This window comes from Carassius gibelio, chromosome A2 (assembly GCF_023724105.1).
Source record: "Carassius gibelio isolate Cgi1373 ecotype wild population from Czech Republic chromosome A2, carGib1.2-hapl.c, whole genome shotgun sequence".
Taxonomy (NCBI): Eukaryota; Metazoa; Chordata; class Actinopteri; order Cypriniformes; family Cyprinidae; genus Carassius; species Carassius gibelio.
Genome location: NC_068372.1, coordinates 15346237 through 15368985, shown reverse-complemented (window position 1 = coordinate 15368985; position 22749 = coordinate 15346237). Strand labels below are relative to the sequence as shown.

The 22749-nt window shown below is 41.0% G+C and overlaps 1 protein-coding gene across 1 annotated transcript; it reads left to right on the top strand.

Moving 5' to 3' along the window:
* Positions 1-1731: 1731 nt before the first annotated feature.
* Positions 1732-20562, top strand: ca8 (carbonic anhydrase VIII). The gene is made up of 9 exons (XM_052615606.1): positions 1732-2312; positions 3161-3352; positions 6096-6220; positions 6817-6912; positions 7054-7116; positions 7206-7254; positions 7388-7500; positions 11384-11555; positions 20025-20562. Exons 1-8 carry the CDS (start codon positions 2240-2242, stop codon positions 11516-11518), a joined length of 846 nt encoding a protein of 281 aa, XP_052471566.1. The 5' UTR covers positions 1732-2239; the 3' UTR covers positions 11519-11555; positions 20025-20562.
* Positions 20563-22749: the final 2187 nt, after the last annotated feature.

Sequence of the window (22749 nt, the reverse complement as noted above, 5' to 3'; positions counted from 1 at the left end):
TCTATTTAAATTATTTTAGTATACAGATGCAAATAATTGAACTGTAATTTTTGTTATAAAAATTACTGTATTGACTTATGTACCATGTAATTTACTTAATTCATATTTGGTCACATTTGGAATAGTTCACTCCAAAATTAAAATTTAACATTTTAATCAAGCTGAGGCCATCGTAGATGTAGATGAGTTTTCTTTATCAAGAAAGATTGGGAGAAATTTAGAATTACATCTCTTGTTCACCAGTGGATCCTCTGTTGTGAATGGGTGCCATCACAATGAGAGTTCAAACAGCTGATAAAAACATCACAGTGATCCACTCAGCTACAGTCCATCAATGAATGTCTTGTGAAGTGAAAAACACTGTATTTGTAAGTTAAAAATCCATCATTAATTAGATTTAAATGTAAACCATTGCTTCTGTCCAACACAATATCCATGTTCTAATCTCTAATATCAAAATCCACTGACATATTTGTTAGAAAAGTTTTATACAGTTTTTGCTTGTAAATGGTGCTTGATCTGTGCATATTTCTCTCATCTGAGTCAGACAAAATAACTTTTTCACTGGAGGAAGCAATATTATGGCTAGAGGATTCATATTTTAGCTGGAAGCAACAGTTTGGAGTTAAAATCCAGTTCTTTTCAATGGACCTATTCCTTTATATATTCAGCTGGATAGGTAGCAGCAGTTAACAACTCACTGATTCAATATTTCTAGAAAATCAGGTCAGGCCTGATGGCCATCCTGCACTGATATCTTATACATTATTTATTTATTTATTGTAAATTTGTTTGCACCCACTAGCTTCATAAGCAAGGTCAAAGGTGAGTCAGAAATGAACACATTGTTCTATTAATCATTGCTTTTTTGTACCAAACCAGGTGCATTCTTTTTCTCTGAGGATATTGAGATGTCTTATAATGTCCACTAGAGGACAGTGCTGCAATCTTATGAACCTGCGCAAAAACACTGAAATAATAATTCAAAGTATTCAAATTCCTCAAACACTATACAAGACACACTTCCCAGGTAAAAATGCTTGTTGTGATGCTTGCTAATTCGGATTTCCCAAAATATCTGATAAAATCTAGATTTAATATATAGGATGCTGAGATCACATGACAACCCTGTTCTAGTCCCAGAGCTTTGGGGAGTAAAACGACCTACTTATAATTAATTAGGTAGTGATTGCACTTTTGTGTAATGTGCTGCTTTTAATTTGAGAAAATTAGGGTCAAAGTAGTTGCTTAGTATATAATTCAAGGCAATGTGCCATAGTGTTCACATCCTCCAATTGTTACAAGTTTTTATTTTTATCTGGGTCAATTAGTGCATTCAGAGACTTTCATACATTCATCTAATGGAAAGATCAAACTGTTATTGATAGCATAAGCTACTGTTGTCCAGTTGATAAAATAATGTTAAGCATTGTTAAACGGAGATAAGATTTGACTGTGCTGACAAACAACAAGGTCTCCTGCAAACTTCTGATTTAAAGTTGTTAGAGCTGTTTGATTCACCAGTTAACAGGAAATAACATGCTGGAATAATAGCTATCAGCCAGGGGAAAACACTGTATGGGCTCCTCTCATCCTTACCTTAAAAACACCATCAGTAATGTGTATATCAAACGATAACAGACCTTCCCTTTCTTCAGTCTCTCCTTCTTCACCCTCCCCCTTGTAGGTGTTTTTTTAACCACACCCATTTCCTTCTTTGTGGGACGAACTCTCCAAGAGCAACATCGCTCCTGCATTCCTGCCAGTGTGCACTGTGCTTCCCCGTGGCCTGACTGTAAACCAGGCCAGACTGCTGAGCTGTTTCTATGGTGCTACATCAGAGGCTTAAGAGTCACTGCACGCAGCCAGTCAGATGGGTTGTGGGTGAACCGTGTGGGCTATAGTAGCTAATAGAGTGAGTTTGTGAACTTACTTTGGGTTGGTACAGAAAGGACAACTTTCTTAAAAGAGAACAGAAGAATACTCCTCATCATCTTCAATGGAATGACGACTGGTTTGTGTTGCTGCAGTCTCAGAGTGGACATTGTGTCTTTGAAGCTACTGAGTTCAGTCACCTCCACTTACGTGTTATAGACCACTTTCTTCATGTTTTATGGGTGAGAAGTGAGCAAACGACGAGGAAGACTTCACCCTGAAAACAGGGTCAGAAAAAACTTTTTTTTTTTTTCATTTGCAAGGACATAACATAAGTTGTTCTGAAAGCTGTAATTCAGTGGCCATGGCAGATAATGTTATTGAGGAGACCGATAACTACCTTGGCAAAGATGAGCTGAACTGGGGCTATGAAGAAGGTAAGGACTCGATGAGAAAATCACTGGCTAATTCTAGTCTTTGTGAAACATGAAACTTTACTGTCACACCCATGATCAGGAATTACTATAAAAACAACATCTGATTCTTTAAATACACAGAAAGAATTAGCTGTGCTATTTGTGGTCAATAATGACCACTTCATAACCCTTTTTGACCAGCACTCTATTTATTTTTACCTTGTAAAGCGTGTTCATTAAATGAATGCATAAATAAAAATAAGTATTTGAAGCATAATTGAATAATGCATGTTTATTACGTGGAAAAAAGCAGAGAGAAAAAGTCATTTAAAATTCTATTTAAACCAAGATTGTTCAGTCATTTATGTCTATCAGCATTCATCTATAATATAATGTTTTTTTTACTAGTGAGATTTTAGATTAAAATATATGCATAGTGATTAGTAAAAAAAGAGAGAGAGAGAGAGGAGTGATTAATAGACAGGGTGAGTTGAAAAGCAGTAGAGGGGAAAAAAATTGTACATCCTGTATCCCCCGTGTCTGCTATTCCTGTTGGACCCCTCAGTAATGACTTTGAGACAATGGAATTCTACAGACTTTATATAGTTTCAACATTGGGACAAAAACGTTTATTTTCTGTGATGGCCAAATATTTTATGTCTGTGCACAAACACACTGACACAAAGTATCATGGTGCAAAAGTTTGACTGGTGCAAAAGTTTCAAGGTTGATCAGTGGGTCATGAACAAGGACAGTGTTATCCACTCAAAAGCAAGACAAGAATGCTTTGATAACCGCATTAGAATAAAATGTTATCAATCATTATAAGGTCGACTGAATCTATTTTTGTCTTTTTTGAACAAATCCAGGTGTTGAATGGGGTCTTCTGTTTCCTGAGGCAAATGGAGAGTACCAGTCCCCCATAAACCTTAACTCTAGGGAGGCCTGCTATGACCCGCGGCTCCTGGAGGTGGGGCTTAATCCCAACTATGTTGTTTGCAGGGACTGTGAAGTCATTAATGACGGTCACACTGTGAGGATCATGCTCAAGTCCAAATCAGGTATAACATTTTCTCTCTATGTTTGAATGTAAAGAAATAGTTCACTAAAAATGAAAATTCAGCCATTTTTTTTTCTTTCTGCCTTGTTTACCAACATGTCATTCAAAATTTTTGCCAATATTTTCTTGACTACAATTTTTAAGTTCCAAAAAGGACAGAAAAACAACTAAAAGTAACATAAAATAATAAAAGAACTCCCTACGATTCTTGCTTTTTAGTGTCCTTTGCCTAAATTCAAAAATTTTATTCTACCATTGGACCGGGAGTTAATGTTATCAGTGGATGATTGCTACAATCTAAAAATGCTGGGCTATTTTTTCTACCCAACTGCTGGGTTGAGTGAGGCAGTTGGGTCATATGTTGGGTGTGTTTTTTCCAGTGCTGGGTAGTTTTAGTATTACAGCTGTTGGGTTAGTGGCTGTGTCAATCTCACAGACAGCTGAAACTTTACACACCCTCCCCTTCCCTACAATAAAACAACCCAGGGCTAGTCTCAGCCTCAGATGACATGCCCACTGTTGGCTAAATGTCTGATGCATTTGGGACACAAAAGTGGAAACACTTCAGGAGTGTCGAAGTTGTCATCAGATTGGTTGACTTCTACAGGATTTCTGGGAGACGTGTGTGTCGCGTTCTTTAACGTTCCACCTGGAAACAAAGATGCAGTGGCACCAAACCTCCTTACAAAAGAAGAAAGCCGGATCAGCTAAACGCTGGATTTTTAAGAGTATGTTAAATATTTAAACTTTGCAGCATAGAATCTTTAAAATATGTCTGAGAGTTTTACACACTGGTCTGTTATTACAGTGACATTTCTACGCCTCAAAACGTGATGATAAATGAAATGAACTGTGATTGGTTATTTAAAATGTCGGTAAAGTGGCCTCATGGGCCTTTCGCGTGTAAAAAAACACAGTATTTTTCACACAATTCACCTATCTGTATACAGCTGTTTTCACTGTCATAAAAACAGGCTGATGTCTTCCTTGTTCTATAAAGTCCCTCCTTCAGAAATACGTAACGAGTTCTGATTGGGCCAGCGGTTCCGGTGTTGTGATTCGACACCAGCTGAGCGCAGGCCGCCCTCCTGGAAACGCGATTGGGCTAGTTTTGAGAAGCAAGTTGGCAGGATTTTTTTGAAGAACTGGCAATCCTGATCTGAACGCACGTGCTGGAGATGTAGTTCTAATCACAGGAGTGTTTTTACTGACGAGATGCGCATGAAAATCGCAATCGATTTTTTTGCACAGCCTTAACATCTAGTTAACAAAGCTAAACAGCATTACCCTTTGTGAAATAAGTTACATAAACTGTTAAACGCACCAACTTAAATAATAAAATACACTTACCGGTTGTGGTCCATAAACAATGCCTTCTCCAGACAAAGATGGAACTGATCCATCTTTCAAGAATAATCTTTGTGCGAATCCGGCATTAAACTGATTGAGATTGAGGAAGATTCTCAGCAAGCTGTCCTCAGCAAAATGAGCTGCACATAGTTTTGCATGTGGATTATAATTTTCGTAATTATATAATTATAATTTTTTTAACCGAGTTAAACATAAATTGTAACCATTAATCTCCAAGTACAGCGTACCTGGGAAGGCCAAACAAAGATGATTGGACTCAGAGATGAAAATAACAGCTTTTCAACGACATGGTGACAAACACAAACGCAACTCTTCCTCTTCTCCGTGCGAACGCAACAAGGCAACGCCCCCTTCTTGTGTATTCATGTGGGCGGAGGTTAGTCAAAAAACTGTTTTAGTGATGTCAGTACTGCAGGAACTAGAGGGATCTAGTCCAAACGGGTCGTTTTTTTTTTTTTTGCAGAATTCTGTTAAATAAAATATCTTGCTTGGCATTGAACTTTGAGCTTTAGAATTTTACAGATATTATTTATACTCTAACAACAACATTACACACTAACTACAGTTTAAAACATGGGATCACGAAGAACGGGGCCTTTAAATATTTGTTCACACCATATCATTTACAACCCTCGAGTCCCACGGAGGAGCTCCAGAAGGATAAAAGGAGGAGTAACGACAGTGAAGGATGAGAGAGGACCAGCCCTGGATTTTATTTTGTGTTTTGGTTCAGTTTGTGCGTGACATTCATCTGCGAGGGGCTGTCGCGCTGTTTCATGTTTATTTTGTTCTTAAAGTTTTATTTGAATGTTTACCGGTTCCCGTCTGCTTCTTCCCGTGACTAAAAAACCACAAAATTAGTAAATTTAGATCTAATTCAAAATATTAACAAAAACTGTATCTCAATTATATTACAAACACTGGCCAGATGGACTAGATTTATGGTCTTTATTTTGGTGATTTTTAAGTTTGACAGGTAATGAGTTACATAATTATTTTTTTCATGTAAAAAATATCAGATTTATATGTTAGCAACTTCTTGATAATGTAATCTTATTATAGTAGTTTTTACAAATACTGGGAAAGGCAAATATCAGGCATAATATCTGACTTGGATTTATCGATTTAGTGGTTACCCTCTATTTGGAACATGAGGGTGATAAAAAAAAGAATGAATTTTCATTTTGGACTGAACTATCTCTTTAACAAAGATCACAAAAGTGGCATCACAAGATGTTTTGCTTTCCTTGGTCACAGTGAGGTTAAATGACATAAATCTACTCTCGGTGAGAAACCTATATATACTACTTATGCACATTAAGCTTGCTTTATGTAATTTCATCCTGTTCTCTTTCCTGTGACCTTTGTCTCAGTTGTGACTGGGGGCCCGCTTCCTAGTGACCATGAGTATGAACTGAGCGAGGTGCGTTTCCACTGGGGGAGAGAAAACCAGAGAGGATCTGAACACACTGTCAACTTCAAGGCTTTTCCTATGGAGGTCAGTGTCACTGCGCCCGATCTGTCCGTATCAGCATTTGATCTTGTTGTTCCTCTCACTTTTCTCATCCTTTCTGATGTTTGAGGGACAGACTAAAACAAGCCTGCTTCACACCGCACATATTTATTTTAGGGCCAAAATTAACAGCTCACAATATTCAAACTGCACAAGCCATGCAGGTAATACCAGCACGTCAGAAGCTATATCTGTTTTATTCATAAGGAAGGAATCCTTTTTAGGTACAAACCAATAAACTGGGACATCAATCCATGTCAAAAACAGCAATACCACATGCTCAAGTGAGAGATTTATCATTAAGTGATCTATTCATGTCACCTGTTTCTGACACCTGCTCCCTGCTCCTGGTCTTCTGTACACAAGGAGAAAGATAAGGACCCATTCTCAACATGTTACCATGTTTGTCAACCTCTTTACCATATCGCGTTTTCTCAAGTCGTTGGCACAATTGTGAGTCAAACCATCCCGAACACGGAATTGGCATTAAAGTATCATCAACTTTATGATTTGGCATACTTTGTATATGTTAATTTCAGTTTATTGCAGATCGCTCAGTTAGTAATAAATATCTCTCACAGCTTCATCTAATCCACTGGAACGCTACATTATTCAACAGCGTGGAGGAGGCCATGGGCAAGAAAAGGGGCATTCTCATCATCGCCCTATTTGTGCAGGTATCACTTGCTCACATATTGAAGGTCATGACAGATACAAAGCACCCAATAGGGTTATGTAAATAAACATTGTATCAGTGGTGTAAATATGGAAAACCTTTCAAGAGAAAGGCTGATTTTTCTCTTATTTGTTCTATGCAGATTGGGAAGGAACATCTTGGGCTGAAGGCCATCACAGACGTCCTGCAGGACTTGCAGTATAAGGTAAGTAGAAGAGCTGGCCCACTTCATACTATAGCCAAAAATATGACTCATACGCTTCTTGACCTAAAATCCTTTTTTTATGTGTACAGGGAAAGACAAAAATAATTCCATGTTTTAACCCCAACACATTACTGCCTGGTAAATCATTTATTTTGAATTCATAAGCGAATAAACTGATATTGGTTTTGATATTTTATCTTTACCCACAACTATATCTTGGTGTATGCTAGTTAAAGGTTAAGGTCACCAGTTGGTTTGTCTACCTCCTCAGATCCTCTCTTAAGAGATTACTGGGTGTATGAGGGCTCTTTAACTACTCCGCCCTGCAGTGAGAACGTCACCTGGATTCTTTACCGTTACCCCCTTACCATCTCTCAGATGCAGGTAACACATCAACAACTATTGTTAAATAATATTATTACTCAGGTACGTGTATAATATAGTCTAGTCAAATATAGTAGTGCTAAATGTAAAACAAAGTGCAAGAGGAGGATCGGGAACAAATAAGGAGTTTACTGATGACGAAGGGAGAATTCAGACAATATACTAGATAACATTTAGCATTAACATACAGATGCACATTCAGGTAAGGTTACAATACTTTAACAAGTCTACATACAAACACATCAACAATCACGGACCAGGGAGAACTCAACAGAACGGGTATTTAAACAATGAGAAGGTGATGAGGGGACTGGAAACAGGTGGGAAGAATCAGTTAACCAAAACTAGGAAGGTGATCAAAAAAGGAAACAGAGTTCATAAATGTGACAGTTCGCCCCCTCCCGGAACGGTGCGTCCTCGCACCGCAAGAGGAATACCAGCGGAGGGAGGGTGGAGGTTCTGGAGGCGGGCGAGGAGCAGACCAAGAGCAGGTGACGAGGGAGCATGGAGGTAGGGACCAGGGCGGAGTGGATGGAGGGAGGAGCCAGATGGTCCACCAGAGACCAGCCAGGACGGAGATCCATGGTGGAGTCAACGGCGGGAGGAGCCATGATGAAGGATGGGTCGACGACACCAGGGGGCCGACAGGCCGAGACTGCACCGGTGGGTGAGGAGCCCAAGATGGAGCAGCACAGCCGCAGAGCCAGGGTGACATCGATGATCTGGAGGGCCTAGGTGGAGCAGAAGGCTCAGGCGACCAAGGCGGAGGCAGGGTCCTGGCAGACCACTGTGGAGCCGGAGCGACCGAGGATGGAGGTGGAACCGGAGGGAAGGAGGAGCCTGACAGAGCCGGAGGGATGGAGTGACGAGGTGGAACCAGAGGAGTGGAGTCCCAAGGCGGCGGATGGTCGATGACTGACCAAAGTGGAGCCGGAGGGACGAGGGAGGCCGCTGAAGCAGGTGGGATGCCAGGCCACGGTGGAGACGCGGGAGCTAAGAGTCAAGGCGGAGCCGCTGGGTCGAAGGACCGAGGAGGAGTCCAGGGCTCGGAGGCTGGAGGCGGAGACAGGGCCTTAACGCGCCAAGGCGGAGCTGGAGACTGGCAGTCCAGCGGCGAACCATCGCACCCAGATGGTGCGAACTGAGGGTGAGCTGCGGGACTGACTGGCACCAGCAGGGATGACGAGGAACTGACTGGTCTAGGAGGAGGAGAGAGAGGAAGGATGGGAGGAAGGACAGGAGGATCAGGGCTGGACGGAACCAGCGGAAGTGGAGCACAGGGACCAGCAGGTCCTGGAGGAGGTGGGAGAGGGAGGCCGGGAGGGAACACAGGAGACACAGAAGATTCAGAGCTGGGCGGAACCAGCGGAGACACAGAAGACCCAGAGCTGGGCGGAACAAGCGGAGACACAGAAGATTCAGGGCCGGGCAGAACCAGCGGAGACACAGAAGACCCAGAGCTGGGCGGAACAAGCGGAGACACAGAAGATTCAGGGCTGGGTGGAACCAGCAGAAATGGAGCAGAGGAAACGACTGGAGGAGGTAGGACTGGGAGACTGAGAGGGTATACAGGGGAATCAGGGCTGGACGGAACCAGCGGAGAAACAGGAAAATTAGGTATTACCTCCATAGACCAGTCCATCAGATCCGCAAGTTGCTCCATGTTTCTTCCTGAGATCGCATACAGCTAACCCTCAGTCGCAGGAGTGTGGGCAGGCCTTTCCTCCACGCCCTCGATCTCCACGAGGACTCCCACGATGCACAGTGTTGCCGGCTCGCATACCTGTTCAGTCGCGCTCTCGAGATCCTGCTTCCTGTCAGTGGATGGCTCGGGCTCTGTGGCTGCGGTGGGTTCTGGTTCCGTGCAGCGTGATGGTGGCTGGCCAGTCTCTGGGTCGGGAGTGGGGCTGGAGATATCCTCTTCGGCGGTGCTGACGGTCCATGAAGATCCGTTTTTCTCCAGCACCCACTCCACAAAAGCGGCGAAATCCTCTCGGGGACCGTTCGCTGGTAGGCGTGCCTTAATATTAGAAATATTAATTACTTATTATATTATAGTCAAAATGTGTACTCCATTTACTTTGAGCTTTTTGTTTTTCTATGTAATTTTTGGCATAGTAAAGTAAAACCCATTGTAACGATAAATTCACCTTCCTAATCATCGGCGAGAAGGAGGCGGGAACAATCAAATAAAGACTTCAATGACAAAAATAAACACAAAACAGCTCACCAGCCCCTCACGGACGACTGGTGCGCATAAATAAAAAGCAAAACATAAAATAATGGCCCAGGCCTGGTCCTCTCTCGTCCTTCACTATCGTCACTCCAGTTTTATATCCTTCCATCTCCTCTGTGGGACTCAAGACCGGCGGTGGGGAGCAGGTGTCGCGGATTTCCCAATCACACCACCGGCCTCGCTCGTTCCCACATCTCTCGGCCCCGCCCCACTCATCACACCCATATTCCATGAGAAATAGTAGTTTGCCTTTTTTTTGCAAAATAATTATTTCAGTTAAATACCTTAAACAAGTCTACAGGTTTTTTATTGATTGCTCGTCATCTCTCAACACACTAATAAATATATGAATACATACAAATCGGAAAAAACCTTGACGTGACTTGAACAGACTGGGGTTTTCCACAGTGATATACGTTATCATAAGTTAAATAACAATATATGCTGTTTGTCTGTAACTGCTTTATCTTTGATCTCAATGACTGGCAGAGCAGGGGTACTTTCAAGTAAAGGCCAGTCATATATTGATTATGAAGTCAAACATGAAAGCAGGTCAGGGTCTTGTCTGTGTTTGATGACTATAATAAGCATTTTGATATAAATTGTTTACTTTTTGGATTAAGTCGAAATGCAACACTGATATGTTATCCCTATTTCATACTTGTACAGTGTATATGACCCGGCTTATGTTATGACTTCAAATAAATACTTCAGGCTATTATAATAAGAAGTTACAATGGATAAAAATAATAGTGAAAAAGAGGAAAAAATAGACAAGAAAATACTCTTGCTTCATCGTGTTTCCAAAAAAGCTCACACCTAGGGTCCAAATTCAACACTCACCCACGAGTAAGTAAAAGAATGGAGTTACTTCCATTTTTCTGCCCTGTTTGTTAAGTCAAGTCAAATCTATTTATATATCGCTTTTCACAAAACACATAGTTTCAAAGCAGCTTCACAGAAAGACAAAATGTTAATGTTTATAATATCTTAATAACTTTTTGTCTCATAGTCACATTTAGCAAATTAAGGCTTGTCGAACATATAGTTTACATTTTGCAACAATACAAGCAATCAAGCAGTTGAGATTTGCTATATATCGCTTTTATATTTTTAGTCTACACTGTATAATGTGAATAATGCGAATAATGTTGGACATAAGAGCTAGGTGATAACATAGTTACATTTTGCAAGGAATTGTATTTTTTAAGGAAACATTAAGGAAATGTTTGTATAAATTTATATAGAGTAGCAATTATTAGCAAATATTGTTAGGTAACAATGAACATTTTTCTATGGTAAATCAATCAAGCAGTTGAGGTTGAGGTACTGTGTGAGTCTACTGTATGTATCTAGTAAACAAGGTTGAATATACTAGTTATACAATTCATTATTAATGATTAATTTATTCATTTACTTGAATTTAATTCATATTTGTTCCAAAAAAATAAATAAATACACACTTATGCAAAGTAAATGTAATAAATTATTTGTAGTCAGGACATTTTCTGAATTCAGGCTTCAATGCTGTCTGTGGAAAGAGTAAATTTTATCTCACCCACTGCTGTATAGTAACATGAGGTCAGACAGTACACGGTGAATGCTGGCATTCTTTCAACTAACATTCAACACTTTTCTCTGCCCCAGATTGAGGAATTTCGTCGTCTCAGGTCCCATATTAAAGGAGCAGAGCTTCTAGAAGGCAACGATGGGATGCTGGGGGACAACTTCAGGCCCACCCAGCCCCTGAGCGACAGGGTGGTCAGGGCAGCCTTCCAGTAAAGCCCCCACTGCAGAATCCATTTTTAATCTGCCATAGGTACATTTTCAGGAGATTGTATTCTGTTCTTAGTTTATTCAAGAGGAGTGCCCTAATTTGATCATAATGTGATGGATTATGTATGGCTTTGGCTGCTCTTGTAAAGGAGGAGTTAGATTAGGCTCTTCACATTAACTGATTAAGTGTCTCATTGTCTGTGTTGCAACAAGAGCCCACCTGCATTTTCCAAATACAAAACTGTTGGCGCTTCCAAAATTATCCATCTCCATGTAACCATTATTCTGACCAATAACCATACAAAAGCTCCTGCTTAGTGTCCAGTAGCTTAATGGAAACAGGCCAAGTTCTCTTTGCAGTATCAGCATCACTATATAATAGAGTGCTGCAAAGGTTAGAGTAATAGAGTAACCCACTTCCTTGATCTAGGGCTAGCTGCAGCATTGTCTATGGCTTTGTCTATTTCTAGAGCTCTCAAGGGGCCGGCTCTGCCTGCACATTACTCATAATGAAATGAGACTTTGAGCAGACTAATTTAGACCATGATGATGCAGTGCAACTAAAAGACTACTGATGTATGCTAAAGTATTACTTTGGCACTACTACTGTTTATATACTAAACTTCTTTTAAAAACAGAAAGGAATAGTTTTAAAGGAATAGTTCACCACAACATGAAAATGTGCTAAACATGAACTCACCCTCAGGCCTGAACAATGGATAAAAGCATTACAATAATCCATTATAATCCAATAATCGATTAACATCTTGTGATTTTAAATGATTGACTGAATCAGATGAGATGACTGGAGAATGCAATATTACGGACAGAGGACTTATATTTTAGCCAAAAGCAACAGTTTGAAGTTAAAAGGATCCTAAGGTAACACTTTATTTTGATAGTCCACTTTAGACTTTCTACTACGAGTAAGTAACTTTGCAACTACATGTCAACTAGCAGTTAGTAGCGTATTAGTAGACTTTCTTCCTAAATATCTTCTAACACTTTCTTTGTCAACTTATAATAACCCTAAACCTACCCCTAGCCTAACAGTCTTCTCTGAGAGTTAGTAGACATGTAGTTGCAAATTAATGAGAATTAACTGACATGTAGTTACAAAGTTACTTATAGTTAGTAGAATGTCTAAAGTGGACTCTAAATAAAGTATAACTGATCCTAATGATCGATTTGTTTAATACAGACATGCAACTTTTTCACTTCACAAGACATTAATTGATGGACTGGAGTCATGTGGATTATTGTGATGCTTTTATCAGCTGTTTGGACTCTCATTCTGATGGCACCCATTTACTGCATAGGATCCATTGGTGAGTAACTGATGTAATGTTAAATTTCTCTGAATCTGTTCTGATATAAATGACCTGAGAATTTGTACATTTTCACAAATGTATTATTTTTTGGGGTGAACTAAATGCTTTATCATGTAACTTGCAGTGCTGAGTAATAGACTTTAGAAAAGCTACTCAAGCACTCTTCTTCCGTTTAGCACAGGTTAGCATTTCCTCTATGTTTGTTTGAGGTGATGATGATGATGATGTCATTCACCTCATATGTGATTCATATAACTGACTCATACAAGCCATGAGCTTGTATTTACACCACAATAGACATAAACCCTTCAAACAAAGAGTAAAAGTCATTTACCACTTCCTACATTTTATATAAAAAATACCCAACTAGGTCAAGTTTGTTGCAATCATCTTCAAGCATGGTCATGAACTGTCAGTAAATCAGACTGAAGTCAGGATGTAGATGAGCTGAATCAGTACTAACCAGTAAAACTGATGTCAGTCAACAGATTAGGCAATTATAAGTGTCTTCACTGATAGTATTTGGTTTCCTCTGTATTATTTGGCAAATTAGTAATGTTAAGACCGCTTTCTCTTCAGCTAAGGTGGTTTTTTTGTTTTTGTTTTTTTTAGCCTCACATACATATTTATACCTTCACACATTTTTCCATCGCTCTTTCCTCTGTCTTTAAATATCTCCCCCATCTCTCTCTCTCCTTCTCTCTCTCTCTCACACACGCACGCACACATGCACACACACACACACACACACACACACACACAGGATGCACATATGAAGGTAATTTAATGCCAAAAAGATTTGGATAAGCAGGGTAAGAGTTGTGGTAGTGTACATAAAACTGTAAGTGTAAATTAAATTTGCATGCGCAAGATAAACTTTCTAAAGGTGTAAATCGTGTTTCAAGCGTAAGAAAAAAATGAAAAAATTTGCTGCATTTTACTGTTACTTATAAGTGTAATTCAAGTTTTGTGAAAGCATACACTTTTGGCACGTTGTTTTCACTAAAATATGGTCAAAAGCACTGCAAGCCTGGGAACAGGGATTTGCAAGTGAAAACAACAATTTAAAGAACTGCAAAACTAATTAACTGCATAGAACCAATCTGAATGTGTAAAAAAATTAAATGTTGCTAATTTTTAAATGACGTGTTGTGCACGTGGGGCAAAACGTTCTTGAAATAAACCAATATTTACAGCTCCATCTTTCTCTGAGCTTACAAGTTTTGCAAGCATGAGGGGGAGGGCGTGTCCACCATCTTCTTGTAGCCAATCACATGAGGCTCTCACTGACTCTCCATTTACTCTTATCCAGTAGGCTCAATAAACACATAATCTGTCAAAACATTAATCTTCAATTTGTTCCGGATCATTCTCTCTGCCAGAATGGTACCTTTAATGTACACACAGACTACATTAAAAATAAATACACAATAACTTAATTAAAACATGATACTTTAAGTTGTGTACCATTATTCTAGACTCCCATGTGTTCATACTTAATTGTGTGTTGGTGTTGACTAACGGAAAACCTACACTTCAAATATAATAAAATAAAAAAACCTTGATTAAATAAGTCTTTAATGATGTCTAAATATATATCCAAATTAAAGTAACTAATTATGTGGGAATCCAACTTTCCCAGCCACTAGGGAACACACAGCAATGTTTATATGTATATACAGCTAAACAAAATGGTATTACAGATGATAAATGGTGAATAAAGTCCCAATAAGTTAGAGATAATAACTATTTTATTAATATTTAGTCAAATCCCCTTAAATGACAACATTTTAAAGAATTTTATTATTATTATTATTATATATGTAGCCAGAACAATCCGGAAATAATAGAAAATTAATGTTTTGGCATATTGTGTGTATTGTACCAATCAGATAAGAGTAAATGGAGGGTCAGTGGCTGCATCCGAAAACTTAGGCAGGTGACTTGCTGCCTTGCTGTCTAATCAGGCAATGACTTTGCAGGCAGCGTTTCCCGAAGGCACCTCATGAAACGGGTTTCGGAAAGGCTTTTGAGGCGGAGTAATGGTTTAATGATCTACAGCAAAATATAGAGAGCTTTGGTGATAACTAAGTGGATATTTCATTACTGCAATGTTAATTTCTCGCTAGAAATGACATAAAAAGTGGAAAACGTTATTCAGAAACATGCATTTACACACAAACTGACCACCAACCGCAACTTTCAGACGCCATGTTTATTTTATGGCTTAACTGTCACAGAATTGAACGCACAGGATTGTGGGATATCAAAGGCAGCGAAGGATACATCTATGCTGCCTTCAAAAACTGGCCAGATGAAGGGATCTTTGGAGACAGGAAATGAAGCTGACATTGATTTCGGACGTGCCTTGATGCCTTTCTGCCTTGGAATGCGACCTCCGAAGGCAGCATTTTTCAGTTTTCGGATGCAGCCAGTGAGAGCCTCATGTGATTGGCTACAAGAAGGTGGTGGAACCGCCCTCCCCCTCATGCTTGCAAAACTCGACCGAAAACTGACGAACCGTGCACCAGAGAGACACAGGGAGATAGTGAGATCCAATAGCAGGTATTTATTAACAATTCAGGGTAATCCAATTCGTGGTCAAACATAAGCCAGGGTCAAAACCAAACAAGCAGTCAAGAAAACAAACAAAACAAAAAGAGGGAACAGGAAGGAAAGGAACGGGATCTCGGATGACGAGAAAGGCAAGGGAGAAACTCGGAAGACTAGAAAGCTGGTAATACGAAAGGTAAGGACTCCATACAAACAACAGGGAAAGACCTCCGTGTGGTCGGGACGGATGCCCCCCAGGGCAGAACAGAAGACCACCACATCCGTGTGGTCGAAGCAGATGCCCCCCAGGGTGAAGCAGAAGACCACCACATCCTTGTGGTCGAGGCAGAAAGCCCCCAGGGCGGAGCAGAAAACCACCACATCCGTGCAGCCAGACCAACGGGAGGACAAGCCTGGTTGGGTAAGTCTGAAACGTAGAACATGAACCTGCTAGGGGTAGCCTCCGTGGCCACAACAGGAACAGTCGGGTGCTCAGAGAGTTCGACCGAGACATGATGAGTCTCTGGAAGTTCCGCAGAGGCAAGGAGAGACTCTGGTAGTTCATCACAGCCGTAGAGAGACTCGAGTAGTTCCACAGAGAAGTGACGAAACTCTGGTGACCCATTGTGTTTATACTGGATTCCATAAGATCGGTGCTGACATGACTCTGATCATGAAGATTATTGGTGACTTGCATTTGTTCATGAAGATCAATGGTGACTTGCCTTTGTTCATGAAGATCACTGGTGACTTGACTCTGTCCTTGAAGATCACCAGTGACTTGACTCTGTCCTTGATCACCAGTGACTTGACTCTGTCCTTGAAGATCACCAGTGACTTGACTCTGTCCTTGATCACCAGTGACTTGACTCTGTCCTTGAAGATCACCAGTGACTTGACCCTGTCCTTGATCACCAGTGACTTGACTATGTCCTTGAAGATCACCAGTGACTTGACTGTGTCCTTGATCACCAGTGACTTGACTCTGTCCTTGAAGATCACCAGTGACTTGACTCTGTCCTTGATCACCAGTGACTTGACCCTGTCCTTGAAGATCACCGGTGACTTGACTCTGAAAGGTCAACGGTGACTAGCCTTGACTCTGGAAAGTCCATGGTGACTAGCCCTGACTCTGAAAGGTCAATGGTGACTAGCCCTGACTCTGGAAGGTCAATGGTGACTAGCCCTGACTCTGGAAGGTCAACGGTGACTAGCCCTGATTCTGGAAGGTCAACGGCGACTAGCCCTGACTCTGGAAGATCAACGGTGACTAACCCTGACTCTGGAGGGTCCACGATCACCTGACTCGACTCTGGATGGTCAACCGGAACCTGACTTGACTCTGGAAGGTCAACAGGAACTAGTCTTGTCTCTGGGAGGTCGACGGTGACTAACTCTGACTCTGGAGGGTCCATGAGCACCTGACTCGGCTCTGGATGGTCAACAGGAACCTGACTCGACTCTGGATAGTCATCTGGAATTTGACTCGACTCCGGAAGGTCAACAGGATCTAGCCCTGACTCTGGAAGGTCAACGGTGACTAACCCTGACTCTGGAAGTCCATGAGCACCTGACTCGACTCTGGAGGGTCCATGAGCACCTGACTCAACTTTGGAGGGTCAACCGGAATCTGACTCAACGCTGGAAAGTCAACGGGCACCTGCCTCGACTCTGGAGGGTCAACGTGAATATGACTCGACTCTGGAAGGTCAACCGGAACCTGACTCAACTCTGGAGAGTCAATGGGAACCTGACTCAACTCAGGAAAGCCCACTGTAGCTGCCATCCTCTGCAGTGGCTCCGAGCTGGCGGCCATCTTGTGCAGTGGCGCTGGGTTGGTGGCCATCTTGTACTGTGGTGCTGGCTCAGCAGACGTGATGTGAACACTCTTGGGAATCTCTAGGATCTTTGACAGCATGAAGAAATAATCCAAAAACATCTCGGCAGCCATCTTGGGCGTTGGCGCTGAGCTGGCGGCCATCTTGCCTCGTGGCGCTGAGCTGGCAGCCATCTTGTGCTGTGGTGTTGGGCTGTCTTCCATCTTGCCTCGTGGTTCTGTGCATTGGTGCTGGGTCGGCGGTCATTCTCCGCAGCGGCGCTGGGCTGGCGGCCATCTTGTGCATCGGCACTGGACTGGCGGCCATCTTGTGCAGCTGCGCTGGCTCGGCAGACTTGCGCCTCCTTTCCTCTCTCCGTCCACCATGGTGAGACGGCGGTTCCCAACCGAAATCAGGGTCGCCAGTGGGCCATATTGGAGAGTGATGCCGGACCTCCTCTCGACCACTCACTCCTGAGCCTGGTCCCACGGAACACGACCAGGCGAGAACCCTCGAACCCATTCCTCACCCACTCGGAGACTGGGGAGGAAATATGAAAAGACATACCGCTGGATCTCTTTGGATGGAGTCCTTCTGTGACGAATTGTGCACCAGAGAGACACAGGGAGATAGTGAGACAAAAACAAAACAAAAAGAGGGAACAGGAAGGAAAGGAACGGGAACTCGGATGACGAGAAAGGCAAGGGAAAATCTCGGAAGACGAGAAAGCTGGTAATACGAAAGGTAAGGACTCCATACAAACAACAGGAAAAGACAGGAATGTATAGGGAGGCTAATGACAATAGATTTCCTGCACCTGGTGCAATTATCAGGAGTGCAATTACTGTGAAGACAGAACCAGACTAGAGGAATTCTAGTGCCTACGGTGAAGTGCCTAAGGGGAAGTGAGCTTACTAGTGGACACCCAGGGAAACAGAGACTAGACAGCGTGACACTCAGTCAGTGAGAGAATCGTGCCAAAATTGTAAGCTCAGAGAAGAGAAAGACAGAGTTGTAAATATTGGTTTATTTTGGGAACTTTTGCCCCACGTGCACAACAAGTCATTTAGACATTTGCAACAGTTTTTTTTTTTACATATACAGATTGGTTCTATGCAGTCGATTCGCTTTGCAGTTCTTTAAACTGTTGTTTTCGCTTGCAAATCACTCTTCACAGGCTTGCAGTGCTTTTGACTGTCTTTAAGTGAAAACAACTGTGGCGGGAGGACCAAACGACAGACACAGTGGGTGTGGCGTCAGGACTCTGTGAAGCTTTTATTAACAGAATAAAACTAAACGAAAAAAAGTGTCCAAAGGGGAAGAGTTCCCAAATCAAACGGGATCTGGTGTCCTCATTGTGCTGCGAGGTTAGTGTGGGTCAGGCAGTGTTCATGGAGGAAGGGTCCAGGTAAGGGGCAGAGTGGCTGCGGCGCTTGACGGGGATGGGTGGCCTGGCGTCCTGGCCTGATGGCCGTGTAAACGTGTGGGGTTCTCGTCCAGACCACGGGTCCAGCAGCTCACGTCTCTGGTGGCACGGGAATCCCTCAACGCACCTTTCCTGGACCCACGGGGACACCAGTGTGCATGCACAGAAAAGAGACTGTTCTCCCGAGGAGAGGCACGTTGGGCTTTTCAACAGCGGCGGTAATGAGGCTCCATTTACATCAGGTGTGCCCCATCACACGCCGCCAGCCCTGGCCGATCCAGCGCCCCTCCTCTCTCACACACAAACTCCTGTTGGGAGCCCGGTGAAGGGCGGCGATTTAGGACGGGGTGCCGATGATAATTAGGGGGGAGGCTGCTGACTCATCACGCAACGTAAGTGCAGAAAAATGGAAGTCAGAAGAATGCAGATAATATTTATTTTGCTCTAGCATGGAGCTGAAGTTACACAAAACTTGAAATACACTTATGAGTAACAGTAAAATGCTTCAGATAATTTTTTCTTACCCTTGAAACACGATTTACACCTTTACAAAGCTTCTCTTGCGCATACAAATTTAATTTGTGCATACAGTTTAATGTTCACTTACACAACTCTTACCCTGCATGTGCAAATCTTTTTTTGGCATTAAATTACCTTCATATTCACACACTACTTCCTCTGTGCTAAGTAACAGAGAGCACATGCATGACAAGCTGATGGAAGCACAGTGAGATATTGTTCATGTGTAATGGATCTCTAATGGTCACATGACTGCCTCACAAAACAGCAATCTGTTGGTCGGCATGAGAATTGGGGGTCCACAGATCCTAATTCTCTTCCTATTTCAAATCAAAAAGTCCCAGTTGGAAAGTAATGGTAAAGCCCTAAGAAGAAGAAGAAGAAGAAGAAATAATATATATTTTTTCCAAACATGTTATTCATAAATAGATACTGCTGACCAGAATCTATACTTCTGTAATCTATAACAGCATTACATTTATTTCAATTTCACGTCTTTAGATCAAACTCTATGCTTATAAATAGGGACTTTCCAAATAGAAAATTCTTGACTATAAATAAAATTCACATTCAGCTAAATCTACATATGCATTTATGAATGTTTTGGTTTATTTTTGCATTACACATCCTGTACAATGTTTGTATATTTGTGGTTTCCTCCTGTGCGTGGACTTTTTGTGTGCCTTTGTTGGTTATAAATCAGCCTACTGGTTTTGCTCAGTAAGTGTCTCATTCATTGTAAAAGCAAGCTCTTCAGAAGGACATCATAATCAGACTATCTATCTATATATAAATATATGTATCTAATATATACAATATATTTCTATGCATGTAGCATATTTAAACCTCTTTTTTTTATCTTTCAGAGATTATAATGATGAAGAACTATAGATGAAGGCTCTACAAATGTCCTGGCTAAAGTGAAAGTTCATCGCTTCCTGTAGAGTTGCTTGGGTAGTGTATTGTAGTTAACCGCCCTGAGTATGGCCCTGATGTGTGCAAAAGCTGCTTTTACCATGCACTTAAAACACAATTATACTGGATTTCATATAAACAAGAGGAAGCCAGTGAGCATGAAGAGGCGCCATGTGATAAGCTTACAGTTGAATAAGAAAAAGTGAAGGAGCATATTAATGCTTTAACAATATATAGCAAGTGTGTAGTCTTATAAATGTGGCTTTATGGGAATGTAATACAACACAATAAAAATATACATGACTGACATATAATGTAGGCAGGCACATATCATATACAGTTTGATGTTTGATTATTTCTGATATTTTGATGTAATTTGATATGGTCAGAATCAGTTTAGTAATTTCAGAAGATATAAATGTCTGTACATTGAATGCTTTTAAATACTAGCACTGAAATAAATTCATGCTGTTGAATGAACTGATTAAAGCTGCGGTAGGGAACTTTTGACGCTCTAGGGGTTAATAAACAGAACTGCATATAAACAGATAATTTTTGATTGGACATTGCTAGCTAGCAATATGTCGCAGAGCTCCCTTTTTTTTTTTTTTTTTTTAGCAAAAATCCCCAGCTTGATGGACAGCCGGACACAAGGCCTAACGTTACACCTGATGAGGATGTTTCTTCCTCCCCAGGCCCAACATCAACAGATGTGACTCCTCCTGCACTCCTGGCTATGGAAAAAACTCCTCCTTCAAAATTGGTCCAAAATTATCCAACATTTGCTCAAATGGTTTGCTTGCTGTGCCTTGCAGGGCTTGGCCCCGTATTGCTGCTTGTAGCTATATTATTAGGGGCCAAGCACTGAAGGTTCAATTTTTTTCTTCCGCCGCAAGTCTATGGCAGCCCATAGAACCAGTCGCGGGAAAGTTGTATAATTTGGCACACTGATAGAGGACAGTCCCAACATTAACTATTGCAAATTTGAAGTCTCTAACTGCAACTCTCTAGCGCCGCCACTTGTCCAAAGTTTCAATATTTTTATGCTAATAACTTTTGAACTGTAAACCAGAAAATGAAAATTCTTTTTTTCCTCTGAATCCTTGGCTAATGCCAAGTCGAATGAACCCCAAAATCACAAGGTTTAGTTTTTTTTATTATTTCCAATTTTTCGAAAAACCTACTTTATTTATTAACCTAACGGTTAATAATTACACTTATTAAAGTGCTAAGAACATTTCATTGCTTCATTGCTAAAACTGATCTCAAAATATTCCCTGGCTTATGCCGATAACATAGGTACCTAATGTGCCAGAGTAACTGAACTTCCTGTCCGCCATTTTGATTTATGTTGAAAACCTACTTTTTCGAACTCCTCATCAACTGTTTGTTCGATTTTCACCAAAATTTAATCAGATGATCTCTAGACTGTGCTGACAAAACAAAATGGATTATGTATCAATACACAAAACTGTTTTCGCATAGCACCGTGATGAATTTGAGGCATCATGCCAAAATGACACTTGAGGCTGTACCTCTGCAATGCTTTGGCATATCGACACCAAACTTTGTGTGTGTCATTGACAAGTCACAAAGAGTACACCAAGTTGATTTGATAACAGCGCACCTATTGGTCAAACTTGATAAGCCAAGTAATCATGCTTCTAAAGATTTTATTTTTTAGCCATTTCAATTACAATCATCCTAAAATTGCTGTAATTGCTCACTGTTGCATTTGGTGCGGTCCTTCATGCCATGCTTTGCTCCTAAATATGCCGGTGGAGTGCTTGGCCCTGTAATTGCTACTTGCAGCTATATTTTTATATAGTTTTATGGTTATGTGGGGCATGGTTATGGTTAATAATTTTGCACAGTAATCTGACAATAAATGTGGCACACACAGATTTTCACATGCACACCCAGAGTCTCTTTTCTGGCTACACTACTGCTTCAGACCATTGTTTTCAAACCTGCCCTGCACATTTTGCACACCTCCCTCATCTAGCACAGATTCTGTAATAGTTCCTGTGGAAAAAAGTTCATGGTAATTGTCCCAGATAATTTCGGTGGAGACACGCCACATATTGGTTTTTCATTATCTTGCTTTACAATTTTGCAATGCTCCCCATCTCTTTATAGTCTCGCAAAAGAAAAAAAGGAAACATGATTTATTGACTGATATGTGTGTCTGTATGCCGTATTATTTTTAAACCTTTAAAGCCACAGATGCTATTGTGCTTGTGGGAAACCATGTTCAGGTGAAAATAACTGCTATTGCGTACCTTGAAAACCCCCTTGTCATCATCATAATGATTGACATGTAATAAGGAGTAAGCATATACAACCTTACATTTACAATAGAAAGCACAGCTGATAATTACAGTAAGACTCTCACTGTCATTTCTGACTGGATATTTTTTATGGGCAGTAGGCTAATTTGAATGTTATAATTTTTTCAAAAAATATTTTTATTGGCATTTTAGTTGTAGTTTTGTAATTTTACTACTTCATCCTACACGAATTACAGTTAATTGGCAATATCTAATTTTCAGTTTATTATTATTTCTGGTTTAACAATAACATTAATTATTGTAACGGAGTGACAGAGATGCGAGATGTCCAGATCCATATGCAAGCTTTCATTCCTTGACATGGTCTAAACACAGACAGGGTCGA

Excerpts from the sequence above, each read along its gene's own strand:
- ca8 (XM_052615606.1), top strand. The coding sequence starts at position 2,240 with ATGGCAGATAATGTTATTGAGGAGACCGATAACTACCTTGGCAAAGAT. Across the intron at positions 2,313-3,160 it reads GAACTGGGGCTATGAAGAAG|GTGTTGAATGGGGTCTTCTG; the intron begins GTAAGGACTCGA and ends GAACAAATCCAG. Across the intron at positions 3,353-6,095 it reads CATGCTCAAGTCCAAATCAG|TTGTGACTGGGGGCCCGCTT; the intron begins GTATAACATTTT and ends CCTTTGTCTCAG.